At 40.7% G+C, this 18,761-nt stretch overlaps 1 protein-coding gene across 1 annotated transcript; it reads right to left on the reverse strand.

Moving 5' to 3' along the window:
- Positions 1 to 6,980: 6,980 nt before the first annotated feature.
- On the reverse strand, positions 6,981 to 17,275 carry LOC144459723 (uncharacterized). Its single transcript, XM_078164269.1, has 2 exons — positions 17,110 to 17,275; positions 6,981 to 9,035 (listed from the first exon to the last, which is right to left on the reverse strand). Exons 1-2 carry the CDS (start codon positions 17,200 to 17,202, stop codon positions 7,743 to 7,745), a joined length of 1,386 nt encoding a protein of 461 aa, XP_078020395.1. The 5' UTR covers positions 17,203 to 17,275; the 3' UTR covers positions 6,981 to 7,742.
- Between the last annotated feature and the right edge of the window lie 1,486 nt (positions 17,276 to 18,761).

The raw sequence follows: 18,761 nt of genomic DNA on the forward strand, positions 1-18,761 counted from the left end.
GGGGGAGCCTGGGAGAGATTAATTCGTTCAGTCAGGAAAGTCCTCAACTCTACCTTGAGAGTACAAACTCTGGATGAAGATGGCCTCCACACTGTGCTGTGCGAAATTGAAGCTATTCTCAATAGCAGACCAATAACAAAAGCATCCACAGATCATAATGACCTAGAGGCTCTGACTCCCAACCATCTTCTCCCCCTCAAGGGTCAGCCATCTCTTCCACCTGGTGTTTTCCAAAAGGACGACTTGTATGCTGTGCGTAGATGGAAACAAATACAGTATATGTCCAACCTGTTCTGGAAAAGATGGACAAAGGAATACTTACCGCAGCTTCAGGAGCGCCAAAAATGGAACAAGATCAAGCGCAACTTTGTTCCAGGAGACATTGTGCTTGTTGTGGATGATTCTGCACCCCGCAACTCTTGGATTATGGGGAGAGTTGTCAAAGTTGTCCAAGATAAAAGAGGACTCGTTCGACAAGCCAAGATCAAGACCAGGACAAGCTGTCTGGACAGGCCTGTCACCAAGATGTGTCTGTTTCAGGAGGCCGAGGACACCTGATAGGATTACTTGTTGACATGACTTGTTTTTACATGACTTGACTTTGAATATGATTTTTGACACATATTACACTCTGTCTAGGCTCCGAAAGTTCTGGAACCTTTGGCCTAGGGACATTTGAAGACATGTGAAGAACCTGCTCATCCAAGGACATTGAAAACGAACTATTCTTATATTTGCAAAAAAAAGGAAAAAATTGATTTGATGTATTTTGCATTGAATTTTTCTGTGCTGCTTCTATTGTTCAGTAATTATTATGTTATAATAATTAGGGGCCGGAATGTAGAGGCAGGGATGTGTTTCTCACTCGTCACCTGGGGTAGTGGGTGTGGCTGTGTGTGTATGTGGGCAGAGTTATGTGTGTGGGCAGAGTTATATGTGTGAGGCTGATTGATTGCCAAATGAATATCACCTGCACCTGCCTGTGAATCTATTTGCTTGGTACAGAGACAGGGTGAGGTAGGGTGCCGATATTTCTGTTGACCGCAAAGGCTATTTCTCCATCACAGACTAGTCCATTCAGTCCATCTGCATAAAATGTATGTTTATTGAAAGGGTTAGAATAAACACCCCCGAAACTGCAGTAATGGCTTCATGTTTCATTCTTGGACTCAGCGTGTCAGAAAGAGCCCTGCCTTCTCCTCTCAGTGACTAATTTGGTTCTGATAGTCACACAACACTTAATATGATGTTTATTCCACTACAGAAGAGACCTGATGATCCCCTAAAATAAGTGGGAAAAAAGTGGATATATCAATATTGGTATTGGCCAAATAAGCTGTTTTATATTGGCATGTTGGATATTGATGAAAAATCCAATATGGTGTATCATATTTATCATGATATGGTCTGATGTCATCTTTTTCTTCTGACTTTGCTTCTTTTTATCGTATCCACACATAATCATCTCTTCCACATTATATTTGTTGAAGTTGTCAGATAACCAGATAAAACCTTAACCTCTGTTTCTGTCTGAGCCAACGAGACAAACTTTCATGTGTTTGCTGCCGTATCAGCCACCGTCCAGAGAGACGACAATGATCTGTCACCCACCCCCAAAAAAGCCTCTCAGAATCTGGAGAGTTCTCACAAGTCACCTAAACTGATGTGACAAAAACACATCTGCTGAAAAAAGCAAGGTGTTTGCACTCCTGAATTCAGCACCAAAAAGTGTCAGTGAAACTGTGGAGCTGATCCTGAGGAGCGTCTGAGCTTTAGTAGTGAGACTGTGACAGGAGCAAAGACCAACACCAGGAACTTTAATCCCACTGCAGAGTCTACAAACTATTTTTATTAAAGGCTGAACTCATCTGATGATATGGACATTACAATCCTCCACACACAAACAAACAGGCTTCAACTCAACTTCTGTCTCTGTACCTCCAACAAGAGTCAAAAAGAAGAAGAGCTCCGCCCTGCTGAGCCTCCGTCTTTATACAGGTGGAGCTCAGGAAGAAAAACTCAGCTGTCTTCTACATGTGGACAAACACAGGACACATGCAAGACACTGGATAAGACATCAAATATGTTACACATGATAACATACATCATATTAATCTGCTGTTTAAGTTGTTGATGATGCTCAGAGCTCAGAAGACTTTGGTGTCCTGATGTCATCAACAGGAGCAAACAGTCTTAGCTGGAAACCTGAACATTGTGGAGGGGTTTTCATGTCCCGGTGATACTGGGAGCTGTGGTAAATAAGTAAGTAAGTAAGTACGTAAGTACGTAAGTAAGTAAAACTTAATTCATACAGCACCTTTTTTAACGCAGGTTACAAAGTGCTTTACATTAACATTGGGACACAAAGAAAAGAGGGCCCCACGGCCATAGAAGACACAGCTTCTATTTATCTATTTTCATTTAGCTGATAAAAGTTGACAGACATCCAGTTCTTTATCGCAGCTAAACAGTTTTGGAGAGTGTTGAGGTTTCTAAGATCATCTGGCTTTACTGAAAAATGTAGCTGAGTGTCATCAGCATAGCAATGATAGAATATACAACCAAATCTACTGATTATCTGGCTCAAGGGAAGCATATACAATGAAAAAAGAATGGGACCAAGGATTGAGCCCTGGGGCACCCCATGTAACAGCAGAGTGGACGAGGACACATACAGTCAGGTCCATAATTATTTGGACAATGATACAGTTGTCGTCGTTTTGGCTCTGTACACCACCACAATGGGTTTTTAATGAAACAATGAATACCTGCTTAAAGTGCAGACTCTCAGCTTTCATTTAAGACTTTTTTCAAAAATGTAGTATGAACTGTGAAGGAATTACAACCATTTCTTCACACAGTCCCCCAACTTTAAGGGCTCATAAGTATTTGGACAAATTAACATAATCATCAATTAAACAGTCAGTTTTAATACTTGGTTGCAAATCCTTTACAGTCAATGACTGCCTGAAGTGTTGGACACATAGGCATCATCAGATGCTGGGTTTCTTCCCTGGTGATGCTCTGCCAGCCCTTTACTGCGGCCGTCTGCACTTCCTGCTTGTGTTTTGGGTGTTTTGCCCTCAGTTTTGGCTTCAGCAAGAGAAACGCATGCTCAATTGGATTCAGGTCAGATTATATGACTTGACCATCACAGAACATTGCTTTTCTTTGTCTTAAAAATGTCTTTGGTTGCTTTTGCAGTATGCTTCAGGTCAATGTCCATCTGCACTGTGAAGCATCGTCCAATGAGTTTTGAAGCATTTGGTTGAATCTGAGCAGATAATGGTGCCCCAAACACTTCAGCTTTCATCCTGCTGCTTGTCAGCAAGAGAAGACTTCACTAGAATAAATACAGAGGGTTTATCACAAGATGTAAACCATTGGTTAGCCTTAAAAATGGAAGGCCAGATTAGAGTTTGTCAAAAACCATCTAAAAAGCCTGTACAGTTGTGGAACAGCATACTATGGACAGATAAAACAAAGATCAACTACCAGAATGATGGGAAGAGAAGAGAAGGAAGAAGGGAAGGAACTGCTCATGATCCAAAGCACACCACCTCATCAGTGAAGCATGGTGGAGGTACTGTTATGTCATGGCCATGTATGGCTGCCAGTGGAACTGGTTCTCTTGTATTTATTGATGATGTGACTGCTGACAAGAGCAGCAGGATGAAAGCTGAAGTGTTTGGGGCACCATTATCTGCTCAGATTCAACCAAATGCTTCAAAACTCATTGGACGATGCTTCACAGTGCAGATGGACATTGACCTGAAGAACACTGCAAAAGCAACCAAAGACATTTTTAAGACAAAGAAAAGGAATGTTCTGTGATGGTCAAGTCATATCATCTGACCTGAATCCAATTGAGCATGCGTTTCTCTTGCTGAAGCCAAAACTGAGGGCAAAACACCCAAAACACAAGCAGGAAGTGCAGACGGCTGCAGTAAAGGCCTACCAGAGCATCACCAGGGAAGAAACCCAGCATCTGATGATGCCTATGTGTCCAACACTTCAGGCAGTCATTGACTGTAAAGGATTTGCAACCAAGTATTAAAACTGACTGTTTAATTGATGATTATGTTAGTTTGTCCAAATATTTATGAGCCCTTAAAGTTGGGGGCTGTGTGAAGAAATGGTTGTCATTCCTACACGGTTCATACTACATTTTTGAAAAAAAGCCTTAAATGAAAGCTGAGAGTCTGCACTTTAAGCAGGTATTCATTGTTTAATGTAAAACTCATTGTGGTGGTGTACAGAGCCAAAATGACGACAACTGTATCATTGTCCAAATAATTATGGACCTGACTGTAGTTACCTATGGAGACAGAAAAACATTGATTTGACAAATACCACCTGAACCATTGTAGGGCTTTCCCTGAGATACCAACATATGTATTCAGTCAGCTGATGAGAATGGAGTGATCAGTGGTGTCAAAAGCAGCACTCAAGTCCAGTACGACCAAGATGGGGAATTCCCCTTTATCAGCCTGTATCAGGATGTCATTCATGACTTGTAACAGAGCAGTATAAGTACTGTGGTTTTCATGAAAACCAGATTGAAATTTATCAAAGATATTACTTCCTTCAACAACTTGGAGAAGCTGCTCAGCAACCACTTTTTCCAGTATTTTGGAAATGAAAGGTAATTTTGAGATGGGTCTGAAATTGTTCAAAACGGCTGGATCAAGGCCAGGTTTTTTTTCAGAGTGGCAGGACACCAGCTGTCTTAAATTGATCAGGGACAGAACCAGAGGTGAGGGATATGTTTAGAATAGTGAGTACAGCAGGGCCAATGACAGGAAGGACCTCTAAAAAGAATTTGGAAGAATTTGATATGGTGATTATATAAATCAGATTAATAGATGAGAGATTTGAGGCAGACTGGTTATTAAAAATGCGTGAACATACTGGTCACTTCTGACTTGGAGCAGTTGCCTGGGTGTAGGAGTCAAATTTGTGATTTGTGATCAAAGACAAGATCAGTCAGTGAGAGGGATTTAATTGTCAGGCCAAGAGTAAAAACAAGGTCAAGGAGGTGCCCAGCCATTGCTCCTGGTCAGTTCTTGAGAGGCAAAGTGATCCAAGGGGAGGGGCCAGACTAACAGTGAGTCAACAGACCCTGATGGATCAGACCAGAGGGGTATTCCAGGTAGGAGGTTCAACAAACTCTGAGTCTAACCATGAACTCTGAGTTGATTTACCCTGAGATGGGAAACTCTGAGTTACCGGTTCCAGAACAGCTGATTCGAGTTAGTTCAGTCAACTCTGAGTATGTTCACTCTGAGTTAAGCTGACAATAAAAAGCCATCATCAATGGAGCTCCGACTCCACGATTCACCATGGCAACAGGTAAATAAAAGACAGGCCTCCATTTTAATCCAGTGGATGTAGAGATATTAATGCATGTGTAGCAGACGGTGCACGTTTATCTTTAAAAGAAGAGCCTGAGTCAGAGCGAGGAAAGTGTAAATAAGTTAACCATAAAGTTAATGAAAAAGTTTTATTCAGTGTTGTCCGTTTATTCATCATTTATCAGACTGACATTTCCTTAATGAAGATAAAGTGGTGGAATCTGACTGTGTATCAGGCTGTAGATACATTACATTATATTAATAATATGTAATAATATATTTGTTCAGATTTAATCTGATGGGGAAAAACACAGGAGGCAGAAGATTTAAAACATATAGGCTAGGCTATAGATCAAAGACATAAAGACATGACTGTAAACTCACAGTCTGACCCAGTAATAATATGTTTGGTGATTTGCACTTGAAAAGACGTTGAGGTTAAAATGCAGTAGATTTTAAAATGCTGGACATCTATTTGTGTCTTGACTCAACAGCATTCAGTGACTTTATTTCAGCTACAAATGTAGTAAATTTAAAGACAGTGAAATGCTGCACCATTGCTCTGTCAGAAATATGAACATATAATCCCCAATATTAGGCTATAGGAATTATGTTCCATCAGGGCGACCAATGACATCAGTGATAGAAATCATTAGTCATTGATATTACGTGTCTAAAGCTTCATACCGATTTTTAAAATGTAAATTAGACCTACACATTATGTGCAATAAACATTTGGGAGCTGCTCTAACAGACTGACAGTCTGATCCTTGTGCACAGTGTTATAAAAAATAATAAATATAAAAAGGACAGAGGTTTGATTCTGAGCTGAGGGTGAATTCTCGCTGTGTAATATTTGAATGTAAAGACAAAAACCGATGTCCAAAGAAATGATTGATGTGCATAAACTCAGTAACTTAAGACAGTCCTGAGTAACAAACTAATATCCAGCAGGATATAGACTGTGACAGACGGTAAATCTCCGCTAATGAATGCGCTTCCATACAAGCTTTGACACGGACTGAATGAATGGGGAAATGAAACAGCGTGTAAGAGGGAGGAGACAGAGAAAAACTCAGGGTTTATTGAAGAAAACCTGTCAGCGAGCAGGTTAGGTTCACAAAGTCTGTTACCAGAGTTTGATTTGCATCTCTTTCTGGAACTGAAAACCCAGAGTTTCCCTCATTTCAGGATTAACATACTCAGAGTTTTCACTAAACGCGTTTTCTGGAGTACCCCTCTGGAGCACCTCGCCATGACAACACAAACAGAGCCCCCTTCTGGAGGCAGGCTAGAGAGGGAAGCTCCACACGGGACCAAAAATCAGTCAAGTCACTAAACATTTCATTCAGCATGTTGAGTCAGCGTCTGAGACTGCAGAGCCTGTCTGTGATAGAGGTCTCAGGCTGATGCAAATACTTTGATCACAGCCATGGTAAGAGGCATCAATATCAGTTTTCAAATGCTTATTTGGTCAATCAGCCTATATATATCTACATGGACTTGACTCATGGGGCTCGTGGGACACAGTCCCAAAGATCAACATGGAGTCACCATGTGGTCAGTGTACAGAAATTGCTCAACTTCAGCGAACACTGAAATGAAGAGACTTGGAGAACCATGGAGAAAAGTTACAGCCAGCGAGATTACTTTAATTGCAAAGTACAACTCAACAATACAGGTCGTAGAAAACAGCGGACGCAGCAGAAACAGCCCCGCTCATACAACTTCCAAAAACCTTTATACTATCGGAGTGAGTGAGCATCTGTTCGTTTGTGTGCATGTGTGTGCGTGTGTGTGTGTGCGTCCATGTGCAGACGTGCCTGGGTCTGGGACCTGACCGTTCTGCCAAGTTTGATTTCCTGGAAGTGATCCTACAAGAACTACTCAATATATCAAAAACAATTCTTTAAAATGAGTCCTTCCCAGTAACTCCAAAGTACAACAACTCGACAGTATTCAAAAACAACTTCTTATAAGGAGTCCTTCCTATTGCGAAATCTGACATCTGGTCAACTGTTTCTAAGACCTTTTGAAACTGACATTATTTTCACATTTGATATAGAACAATACATTATCTGTCTCTACATCAGCTCTCACACATGGGAGTCCTACAGGGAGGAATCTGGTGGTCCAACATTGGGTTACAGTTGAAATAAAAAACAGATAAAAATAATCAAAGACAAAAGTAAGATATCAACACAGCTATCAGGGCATGGGGAGGAAGCAGTAGGAAGATGTTTGCCTGGCCCTGAAAATGTCCAAAAACACATTTGTGGGCTTTAATGTCACTACCAACATTGGTCACATCAGGACTGGTTCTCTCTGGTGTGAACACATTGGTGGATTTCTAAACCAGTCATACCGTTCAATAAAAGCTTTCTCCCACTAGTCACAGCTGTACGGGTTCTCTCCTGCATGCCGGCATTGGTGGGTTCTCAAAGTACTGCACCGGGCAAATAATCTTCCACATTGGTCACACCAGTACGGTTTCTCTCCTGTGTGAATACGTTGGTGGCTTATTAAGATCCCTAACTGTGCAAAGGCTTTGCCACATTGATCACAGCTGTATGGTTTCTCTCCTGTGTGAATACGTTGGTGGCTTATTAAGACCCCTGACCGTGCAAAGGCTTTGTCACATTGATCACAGCTGTACGGCTTCTCTCCTGTGTGAATACGTTGGTGGCGTTTTAAGACTCCTGACAGTGCAAAGGCTTTGCCACATTGATCACAGCTGTACGGTTTCTCTCCTGTGTGAATACGTTGGTGGCTTTTTAAGGCCTCTGACCGTGCAAAGGCTTTGCCACATAGATCACAGCTGTACGGTTTCTTTCCTGTGTGAATGCGTTGGTGGCTTTTTAAGACCCCTGATTGTGCAAAGGCTTTGCCACATTGTTCACAGCTGTACGGTTTCTCACCAGTGTGAATATGTTTATGAGATATTAAGTTTCCTATTTGGGAAAACCTTTTCCCACATTGGTCGCACCCGTATGGTTTCTCTCCTGTGTGACTGCGTTGATGGGTTTTCAAGTGATCTAACTGTGTGAAAGCTTTGCCACATTGATCACAGCTGTATGGTTTCTCACCATTGTGAATACGTTGATGAGATATTAAGTTTCCTATTTGAGAAAACCTTTTTCCACATTGGTCGCACCCGTATGGTTTCTCTCCTGTGTGACTGCGTTGATGGGTTTTCAAGTTACTTGAGCATGTGAAAGCTTTGTCACATTGATCACAGCTGTATGGCTTCTCTCCTGTGTGAATTCTTTGGTGAGTTTCAAGGGATGTTTGTTGCGAAAAAGTTTTCCCACAGTGCTCACAGCAGTGCGACTTCTCTGCAGTGTGAACACAGTGGTGACATTTTAAGTTACGTAGAGTGGTGAAAGCTTTCTCACATTGATCACAGCTAAACAGTTTCTCTGCTGTGTCAATGTCTTGTTTTTTTGAGCTCCCTGACTCTGTGAAATCCTTCCCACTTTGGAAAAAACTGGACAGTTCCCCTTCAATGTGAATGCGTTGATGGGCTTTGAGGGCACTGCAGCGCAAAAATGTTTTCTCACAGTGGTCACAGCTGTATGGTTTCTCTCCAGTTTGAACTCTTTGATGAATTTTTAAAGATCCAGACGTTGTGAAGGATTTGTCACGGTGGAGACGTATAAGTTCCTCTCTTCGTCTCTGTTCCTATAGCAACAAACAGAAAAAGAGTTCATGAGTTGTCACGGTGCAGTGAGCCAACTAAAACCATAAATAACATTTAAAGCATGTCTGCCAAACATAACCCACAATGTCTGACTAATGCATTACCACCAACAAATGTTATGATAAATAACTTACAGAATAGTTTTTATTTAGGTTTTGACTTTTTGATAGGAATTGATACCAATACTACTTATCAGTGCGACTCTCACTGATACTTCTCTCCATAATTTAGTGGTTTAGTGGTTTTGGGTTGGACCTGAGATTCTTGACTTGTGCTCATGTCTCCCCCATGACTGTACAGGCTAACCGCCACACCAAAGTCTTTTCTCATTTTCTTTAAATATTTATCAGTTACTTTTCATAACCCACATAAACCATTTGTCATAAATCAGACCAGACTGCTTTCATTGACTTAACAATGGCAGCATCTATAAACCAGACACAGTGGGTGGCGCTACATGTACCTTTAAACTTGCTTTGCAAGCCGCCAATAAACACAGAGAAGAAGAACAACAACTGCAGCACGCTGTCTAGAAGGTAAAACACGTCGCAGTGTGGATGTCTTTCACAGTTTCAGAGGAAGACAACAGGATTACACCGAGGGTCTGATGTCTGACCACCCGACAACCCCCAGATCAACAAACTCCCTGGAACCAGTGAACAGGTTGTGCAGGGTCCCATATTAACAGTTGCCCGAATGCCCGGGGCAAGTAAAAATAGCCGGCGGGCCAGCAGACCCTGCGCAGACATGCCCGATCGGGCAAGTAGCACCGACTCGGACACACACACACATACCAGACAGCCTCTCAGTCCTTACCCGCTAACGTTAGCTCATGTACAACACAGGTACCACACAGAAAGGGAAAGATGTTTTAAATGCGGACACGGAGAGCAGAGCGATAGATAAGAACAGCATGCTGACGGTTCAATCTGCTCTGTCGCCAGGAACAAACTGGGAGGCAAAGATCCTCTCTGAGAAAGAGGGTTCACCAAAACGTTTTTTTGTTTTTTTTCTTTTAATAAATTGAACACACATTAAAGAACATACAAGATCCTGTAGAGAATTAATACACATAATACAATACAATAAACATTGTCAAATTAAATGGAGGAAGAAGATTTTTTTAAAGGCAAATTAAATATTGGCGATTTATGTAAAAATATACATAGAGCTATATAAATAATTATATAATTAAAGATATGTAGGCTATGTTAGGTGAATACTGTAACCCGGGGGAAAAAAACCCTTATTAATTTATCCCCTTTTCCCTCAAAACGTGAAATATTACGTGATGCCGTGCGTCATCATGTCACGTCGTTACGCCGTCATGTCACAGAGCGGCAGGTAACGTAACTCAGTTGTGGCTGCTGCCAGTAGTAGCAAGAGGAGCACGCTGGGGAAATGTTTGCTGCAGGAGCCGACTACCGGAGCCGCTGAGCGTCTGAATCGGAGCCATATGCCGATTGAATCACGGAATTGGCCAGGTTGATGGCGAGCTAAGAGTCTAGCCTGGGCACAAAGCCTGAAGACTGTGCCGGGAAGGAATCAACTGAACCTTCACTGCTCTAGTAGGGCTGGTAGGAGGCTCTTTTGTGCAGCCGCTCCTCTTCCTAACTTTTGCCCCCTTGCAACGGCCCATACATCCACCACACACATTCACCCCCCAATACGGACCTTTTCCCCCCTTCCATTGGACACTCCACAGTTGGGCCGTTGTACTGTGGTTGTGCCTTGCCATTACAGGCGAAGCTTGAACTCCCTTTCTGGGCAATTATGGATCATCTGTGCACTGCAAAGTCATTTAATGTCGAATGATAAAATGAACTGTATATATTGTGTTTTCCTATGAATGGCCATTTGTATTCTTATTCTATTCATTGCTGTTAATATTTAATGTGTTTATGGTTCACAATTATATGGTGTCGCTAAACCTAAACTGTGTTCAGTGTCTCACTCTCCACTCCTAGAGTCCAACCTAGTCTTCTGAACCTAGCCCAAATAATAACTGTGTAGTATCTGTTAGTACCTAAACTGTGCTTAATAGGGTAGCGTGCATGTTACAATACTCCTGTCAGTGACCCTGACCACTGGCATTGGCAAAAGAACTGGAGTTGGTCCCCGGACGCTGAACTGCGGCTGCCCACTGCTCCCAGTGTATACAGTAGGATGGGCCAAATGCAGAGGTCAAATTTCGTTTCAATGTATGTAATGTGCTGAGAAAGGACAATAAAGAATCTTCTTCTAATAATAATTTCTTAATAACTAGGAGATAACAAAAGAATAAAGAGATTTCAAAGACTTAAAAAATAAGGGACATGAATCAAAACAACAAGAAACGAGATATATCCCCAGTCATGCACACCCAGTTTTAATAAACTCAGTACTGTTTTTCAACACATATATTGTTTTGTCTTCATTCAATGTAGTTAGCACATATTGTTATTGCGCCATTGGTTTTGGCCTTGGTGCCCCACGTTTTGGCCATGATGCCCCAATAAATTTGTATTTATCAAAGGCCAAAGTGGCCTTGCCCTAAAAATGACTTAATTCCAGGCCTGTAATTGTGTATTTCCTCTCCTGTTTCTGTCCTCGGAGGGGCCAGTTGCAGTGTGCTGCTTTTTTATGTGCTGCTGCCTCCATTGGCTGAGCGTCTCTGCTCACGTAACATATAAGTTATGAGTGAAAATATGCACCACACAGCCAGAAAAAGAACCTCTTAAGCAGGGCAAGTAAGAATTTAGATGGGGCAAGTAGATTTGAGAAGTACTTGCCCGGCAGGGCAAGGAGGAAAAAACCTTAACGTCAGACCCTGTTATATATCCCGCTTTACAGACACAGCACTGAAGGACCGTCTCCAGAGTGTTAGCACGAGCTAATTAGCAGCAGCGGCTAAGATCCAGCACCGAGCTTTTAAAAGGCTCGCCTCTGTAGTTAAACGTATTAATAACCGCTCGCCATGTGGTGCTACAGTTAGACATTATTTGTATCGTTACCTCTCTGACTGCGTGTGTGTGTCTGAGCTGAGTGTTAATGTGTGAGGTGAATCAACAGTAGCTGTAGGCTGGTGTATGATGGGATGTTGAGACGGCGTCTGGGCGTGACAATATATAAACATGTGATCCAGCAGATGTAAGGCGGAGCTGCTGATGTTGATGTTCATCAGCTGTCAGTGTTTGTCTGTTAGTAGAGACTCCACTCTGCAGTGTAGTTTATACAGAGAATTACACAGTAACACTGGGCTTCACCATCATCATCATCATCTTCTGTCTTAACGTTAACATTACATTTAATACTGATTAAAATGTGTCAAATGAAGCCAGTTTGATTTGGTTCGGTCAGAGCTGTGGAATATTAAATCAGCCTTTCTGACCCTCAGGTGAACATTAACTACAAGTTATACACTTCTTTTAAAATACAAAAATGTGAATTTATCAGTTATCTCTATCGGTGCATCCCTAGTTTTTTCAATATCTCAGATAAGCAAACATACACGCTATGATAATAATATGATTATCAATGTTCATATTGATAATCCCAAAGATGGCAGTGCGAAAGAACTTTTCTACATCCTGGACAACTTTGAACTTTCCCAGCATTTAACAGAGCCAACACACAATAAGGGACATACTTTAGATCTAATTATCTCCAAAGGGCTCAACATTTCTGAGGTTGTGGTAACTGATGTTGCCTTTTCTGATCATTACTGTGTTTTCTTTAAAATGGCCATCTCCGCTGACACCAGTAAAATTACAACAGATGTAATCAGAAAACGCTATATCAACGAAAACACCTGTACACTATTCACCCAGGATTTTGAACACACACCAGCTCTGCCCTCAGTCTCTGTCAATGATCTGGTTCATAGTTTCAGCTCTAAAGCTATGAATATTATGGACAATATTGCCCCCATGAAGGTCAAAGTTGTCTCTGGTAAGAAAAAACCACCATGGAGGAACACCGCACAGGTAAAAGCTCAAAAAAGAGAATGTAGAGAAGCAGAACGCAGGTGGTGAAAAACCAAACTCCAGGTTCATTATGACATTTATAAGGAAAGTCTGCACATCTATAGCTTGGAGCTAAAAAGGGCTGACAAGACTGACAAACCCATCAGCGTCAGTCCCTCCTGAACTGCTATCCACCAAGGCATGCAATGACTTTGCTTCTTTTTTCACAGACAAGATTTTAAAGATAAGACAGACAGTCTGTAACTCCAACACAGTGGCTATTTCACCTGTGACTCATAAGACTACTCCAGTTAATTTGGCACTTTTTCACCCATTAAATTATGCTACTTTGACAGACATAGCTAGAAACCTTAGGTCCACTACCTGCTGCCTTGACACTCTGCCTACAAGCTTTTCTAAAGATGTTTTTAACTGCATAGCATCAGATATACTACAGATAGTCAACTGTTCTCTTCAGTCAGGCCTTTTTCCAATGGCCCTGAAGACCACAGTCATTAAACCTCTCTTAAAAAAGCCTAATCTGGATGCCTCAGTAATAAATAACTACAGGCCCATATCAAACCTACCATTTTTAGGAAAGATCATTGAAAAGGTTGTTTTTCAGCAACTTAACACCTTCTTGGAGCAAAATAGTTCCTTTGATGCCTTTCAGTCTGGATTTCGAGCACATCACAGCACTGAGACTGCACTTGTAAAAGTTTTAAATGACATTCATCTGAGCAGTGATGCATCAAAGATTTCGGTTCTGGTATTACTGGACCTCAGTGCTGCATTCGACACAGTTGACCATAACATACTGCTCGACAGACTAGAAAAGTTTGTGGGACTTTCTGGCACTGTGCTAAATTGGTTTAAATCTTATTTACAAGACAACAATTTCTTTGTGTCACTTGACAATTATGAATCTGTGCGAAAAAAAATTACATGTGGAGTTCCTCAAGGGTCCATTCTTGGGCCTCTTCTGTTCAACATCTATATGCTCCCTCTTGCTCAGATTATGGATAACATCTCCTACCACACTTATGCAGATGACACACAACTTTACACCTGTCACCAGATGACTACAGTCCCCTACATCTGCTAAATAAGTGCATTGACGAAATCAATACGTGGATGTGCCAGAATTTTCTACAACTAAACACAGAAAAAACTGAGATAGTTGTTTTTGGCCCCAAAGAACAAAGATCAATAGTCAGTGCTCACCTTGACCCCATGAAACTAAAACCTACAAATCAAGCCAGAAATCTTGGTGTAGTTCTGGACTCAGACCTAAATTTCAATAGTCACATTAAGACAATTACTAAATCAGCCTACTACCACCATAAAAACATAGCAAGAATAAAAGAATTTCTGTCTAAACAAGATACAGAAAAACTTGTTCATGCTTTCATTTTCAGCAGGCTGGACTATTGTAACAGTGTCTTCACAGGCCTGAGTAAAAAATCAATCAGACAACTGCAGCTCGTCCAGAACGCTGCTGCCAGAGTCCTCACCAACACCAAGAGAGTGGAGCACATCACACCAGTGCTTAAATCACTGCACTGGCTTCCTGTGTGTCAAAGGATAGACTTTAAAATCTTGTTACTTGTCTATAAAGCACTAAATGGTCTCGGGCCTAAATACATCTCTGATATACTTGTACGTTATGAAGCATCCAGACCCCTCAGATAATCTGGAACAGGTTTACTCAGTGTTCCCAGGATCAAAACCAAACAAGGTGAAGCAGCCTTTAGTTTCTATGCTCCCCGCCTGTGGAACAAACTTCCAGAATATCTGAGGTCAACTCATTTAAATCAGGGCATAAAACATTACTATTTACTGCAGCTTACCAGTGAACTAGATATGTAACTTACTGTTAGGATAATCTGTAGCTATTGTTTTTATATTTGTCTGCTGTTGCTTTTGCTTTATGTTTGCTTTTAAATGCATTTTCTGCACTGTTTGTAACTATTTATTGTCTTGCTTTTAGCTTTTGGTTTTAATGATCTCAAACACAATTTTATTGTTCCTTTAATGTTTAATTTAATGTATTTCTCTTGTAAAGCACATTGAATTGCCTTGTGTATGAATGGTGCTATATGAATAAAATTGCCTTGCCTTGCCTATGATAACTGTCAACTTCCATATCACAGTAGACCTTGAAACTGGTACATTGCTGCAACCTTACAGCACACATGGCCAAATTGCCGCCTGCGTCACCATATGACACATCTGTTTTTCTTTACATAAAGACATTTCCACCAGAAACTGGTGCACAACACTTCAAAATGCAGTAAAATAAACGTTTGATGCTCAGAATATCCTGGGGGAGGACCCACACACACACACACCCACTAACACTCGTACTGCATGTGTGTCCCTGCCAGTGTTAAAATTAAATCATGCTAATCACCCTGTACTGCCATCTCCATATTGTAACAGCGTGGTTTAAATTTCCACTCTCGGCTACTTTCAACAGCTCAGGCTCGTTGGAGATGAGTCAGGCCTGCGCAGATTCGATCACCAGTGATAGCAGCACAATGCATGCTGGTTAGATTTGTGTCCAACTTCATCCTGACTTGCTCTTCCGTCATTCAAAAGGGAATGTCAAAGGGAGATACAAGATGGCGGCGTAAACAGTATATAGTGGATAAACTTGGTGAGACAGTGGACACAGTACATCGCTTGGGAAAGAAGAATGACGCCACTACCAACAAAATGCCCAGACCAATAATCATAAAAAAAAATCAAGAGAGGCGAGAGTCTGCAAAGAGATGAACATTCAGTTCAAGGAGGACTTTTCAAAGGAGGATCGTGAAGCCCCGGCTAAGCTGTGGCCCAAGGTGCAAGAAGCCAGAAGAAATGGAAAAGAGCCTTTCTCAAAGAAGGCTAAGCACTCATTGAGGGACACAGAATTGACCCATAACTGATATTTTCAGCAAGGTAATATTCAAGTACTTTGTCAAAATATACATGGTTTCATTACAAGTATATGTGATGAGAATTTAAACTGATAATACTTCATAAGACAAAACTTAAAGCCCAATAAGTTGGTATGGTTATGTTCTAAGGGCAACATATTTCATTCCTGCATTATAAGCAAGTTAAAGACATATTAAAAACAGTTACATTATAGATTATGCCTATTTCTTCTTTATTCAATGTGATTCCTTTGTAGAAAAGTTTAATTTAAAATGCTCCGTCAGAGAGTTCAGTCCAATTTGTAAAGCCATTCCGCTTCCTTTGAAACACATGACGCAAAGCACTCTTACATATTCACATGTGGTTATTAAGTTGCCTGAAATAAAGATTGGTGAAGTGTATGTTGGTGAGAAGAAATGTAATAACAAAGTCATTGCTAATGTTTTGAAATGCAAAATGCAAATCTGATTTTCAAAAGTAAGAATAATCCATAATGGGAACATTTTAATGAATAAATGTTTCCATTATCTTAAATGGCCAATTTCACCAAAAGTAAAAGACGTTCACTTTAGAATTGTAAACAATGTTTATCCAGCTGCTGAAACTTTACCACAAAGATTTCATTTTCAAGTAAATCCTTATGTGTATTTTGTTCAAGAGAACCCGAAACTATTGAGCATTTATTTTTATCATGGGTAAATATCATATACACCATTGCAAATGGAAAAACTGTAAAGCCTCCATATTTTGCTTTAAAAATGAACTGAAGAATTATTTATCGTCCATTAAGATATGATCTAAAAATAATCAGTCCCTTAAAGACCTGTATGAAGTCATGTTTAAGTCTCTTACATTTTCATTTCATCCTTGCTGCTGTTCATTTTCTTTAAATCTCCAACGAGCCTATTGTTTCTTCTGCGAGCTCTCGCGAGAACACGCGACGCACTGCGCGGGAAAATACCCTGCAACACAGACCGTCTCAAGTGTTTCTTTACTCTGAGTGAGTTAAAGATGAAAACAGGAAACACGGAGACATAAAAACCTTTTTGCTTTGTTACATTTCCTTTCTCCAGATGTGATGTGGAACCAGAGAATGAGCGGATGATCCACGGAGCCTCGAGACTCTTCCTCGTGTCTTTAGTGTGGCTGCTGTCAAGCCCTTTTTATCCATGACGTCATCAACACTCACCTCAACATCGCTGCTATCAGAGGACGAGCCTGCTGCTTGTCTTCTCCGGACCTTGTTGCTCCGGTGCTCCGGGTTCTGCTTGTCCTCCTCCATTCCGCTCCTCTACTGCTCCTCCTGCTCCTCCTCTCTCATGGACTCTGATGTCCTGGGCTGAGTCGTAAGGAGCCTTCCTGTTATAAGCCCCGCCCCTCTTAGTTACTGTTGCTAAGCCAGAAGATTTCCCGCCAGCAAGTAATGAGTTCTTTTCAAGTTGCTTGAATAGAAAAGTTGAATGGGGGATCTATAGAACTTTAGGGACTGTTCTTTATTTATCAGAGGAAGGGGTGACTGGGTGCAACTTTTTTTTTTACCCTCCCTGGAGCTCCAAATATTTTTCCTCGAGCCTCCCTGAGTTACTGGGGGAAAATCCACCAACCTCCTTCCACCATATAATAGATTTTTATAACTTAGCTTTTGATGTCTGAAAGTTAAAAGTTGAAGACAGAAACCTGGAGTTGAAAAAAAGCCTCAGTTTAATTAACAGTTCGTACAAACAGTTTATTCAATATCACTATTTCAAGCTCACATTTATTTATTTAAATGTTTTTACAGAAGCATTTGTCACACGTGATGCGTCCAATTACAGTCGGAAATTTGAAAATCTAACAGTGATTTCTGTTTTTACAGTTTCTGGCTGATAAATGGTGTCATTTTGGTGAATTTTAAAGGAAATGTGCCACCGAATAATTGAAAGACAAAAAAAATAAATAGATAAATAAAAGGTTTTAAAGTAAACATGCAACGTTTTCTTTTAAAAAGAAGAAAAGCAAAAAAAAAAGAAAAGAAAAAAAGTAGAGATTCTTTTTTAGTAAAACATGCCATGTTTTCTTAAAAATCACAAAAAAGACAAATATCACCAAAAATGTTTTAAGTATATATATATATATATATATATATATATATATATATACACAGTACAGGCCAAAAGTTTGGACACACTTTCTCATTCAATGCGTTTTCTTTATTTTCATGACTATTTACATTGTAGATTCTCACTGAAGGCATCAAAACTATGAATGAACACATGTGGAGTTATGTACTTAACAAAAAAAGGTGAAATAACTGAAAACATGTTTTATATTCTAGTTTCTTCAAAATAGCCACCCTTTGCTCTGATTACTGCTTTGCACACTCTTGGCATTCTCTCCATGAGCTTCAAGAGGTAGTCACCTGAAATGGTTTCCACTTCACAGGTGTGCCTTATCAGGGTTAATTAGTGGAATTTCTTGCTTTATCAATGGGGTTGGGACCATCAGTTGTGTTGTGCAGAAGTCAGGTTAATACACAGCCGACAGCCCTATTGGACAACTGTTAAAATTCATATTATGGCAAGAACCAATCAGCTAACTAAAGAAAAACGAGTGGCCATCATTACTTTAAGAAATGAAGGTCAGTCAGTCTGGAAAATTGCAAAAACTTTAAATGTGTCCCCAAGTGGAGTCGCAAAAACCATCAAGCGCTACAACGAAACTGGCACACATGAGGACCGACCCAGGAAAGGAAGACCAAGAGTTACCTCTGCTTCTGAGAATAAGTTCATCCGAGTCACCAGCCTCAGAAATCGCAAGTTAACAGCAGCTCAGATCAGAGACCAGATGAATGCCACACAGAGT

Source organism: Epinephelus lanceolatus, chromosome 22 (genome assembly GCF_041903045.1).
Source record: "Epinephelus lanceolatus isolate andai-2023 chromosome 22, ASM4190304v1, whole genome shotgun sequence".
NCBI classification, from domain to species: domain Eukaryota; kingdom Metazoa; phylum Chordata; class Actinopteri; order Perciformes; family Serranidae; genus Epinephelus; species Epinephelus lanceolatus.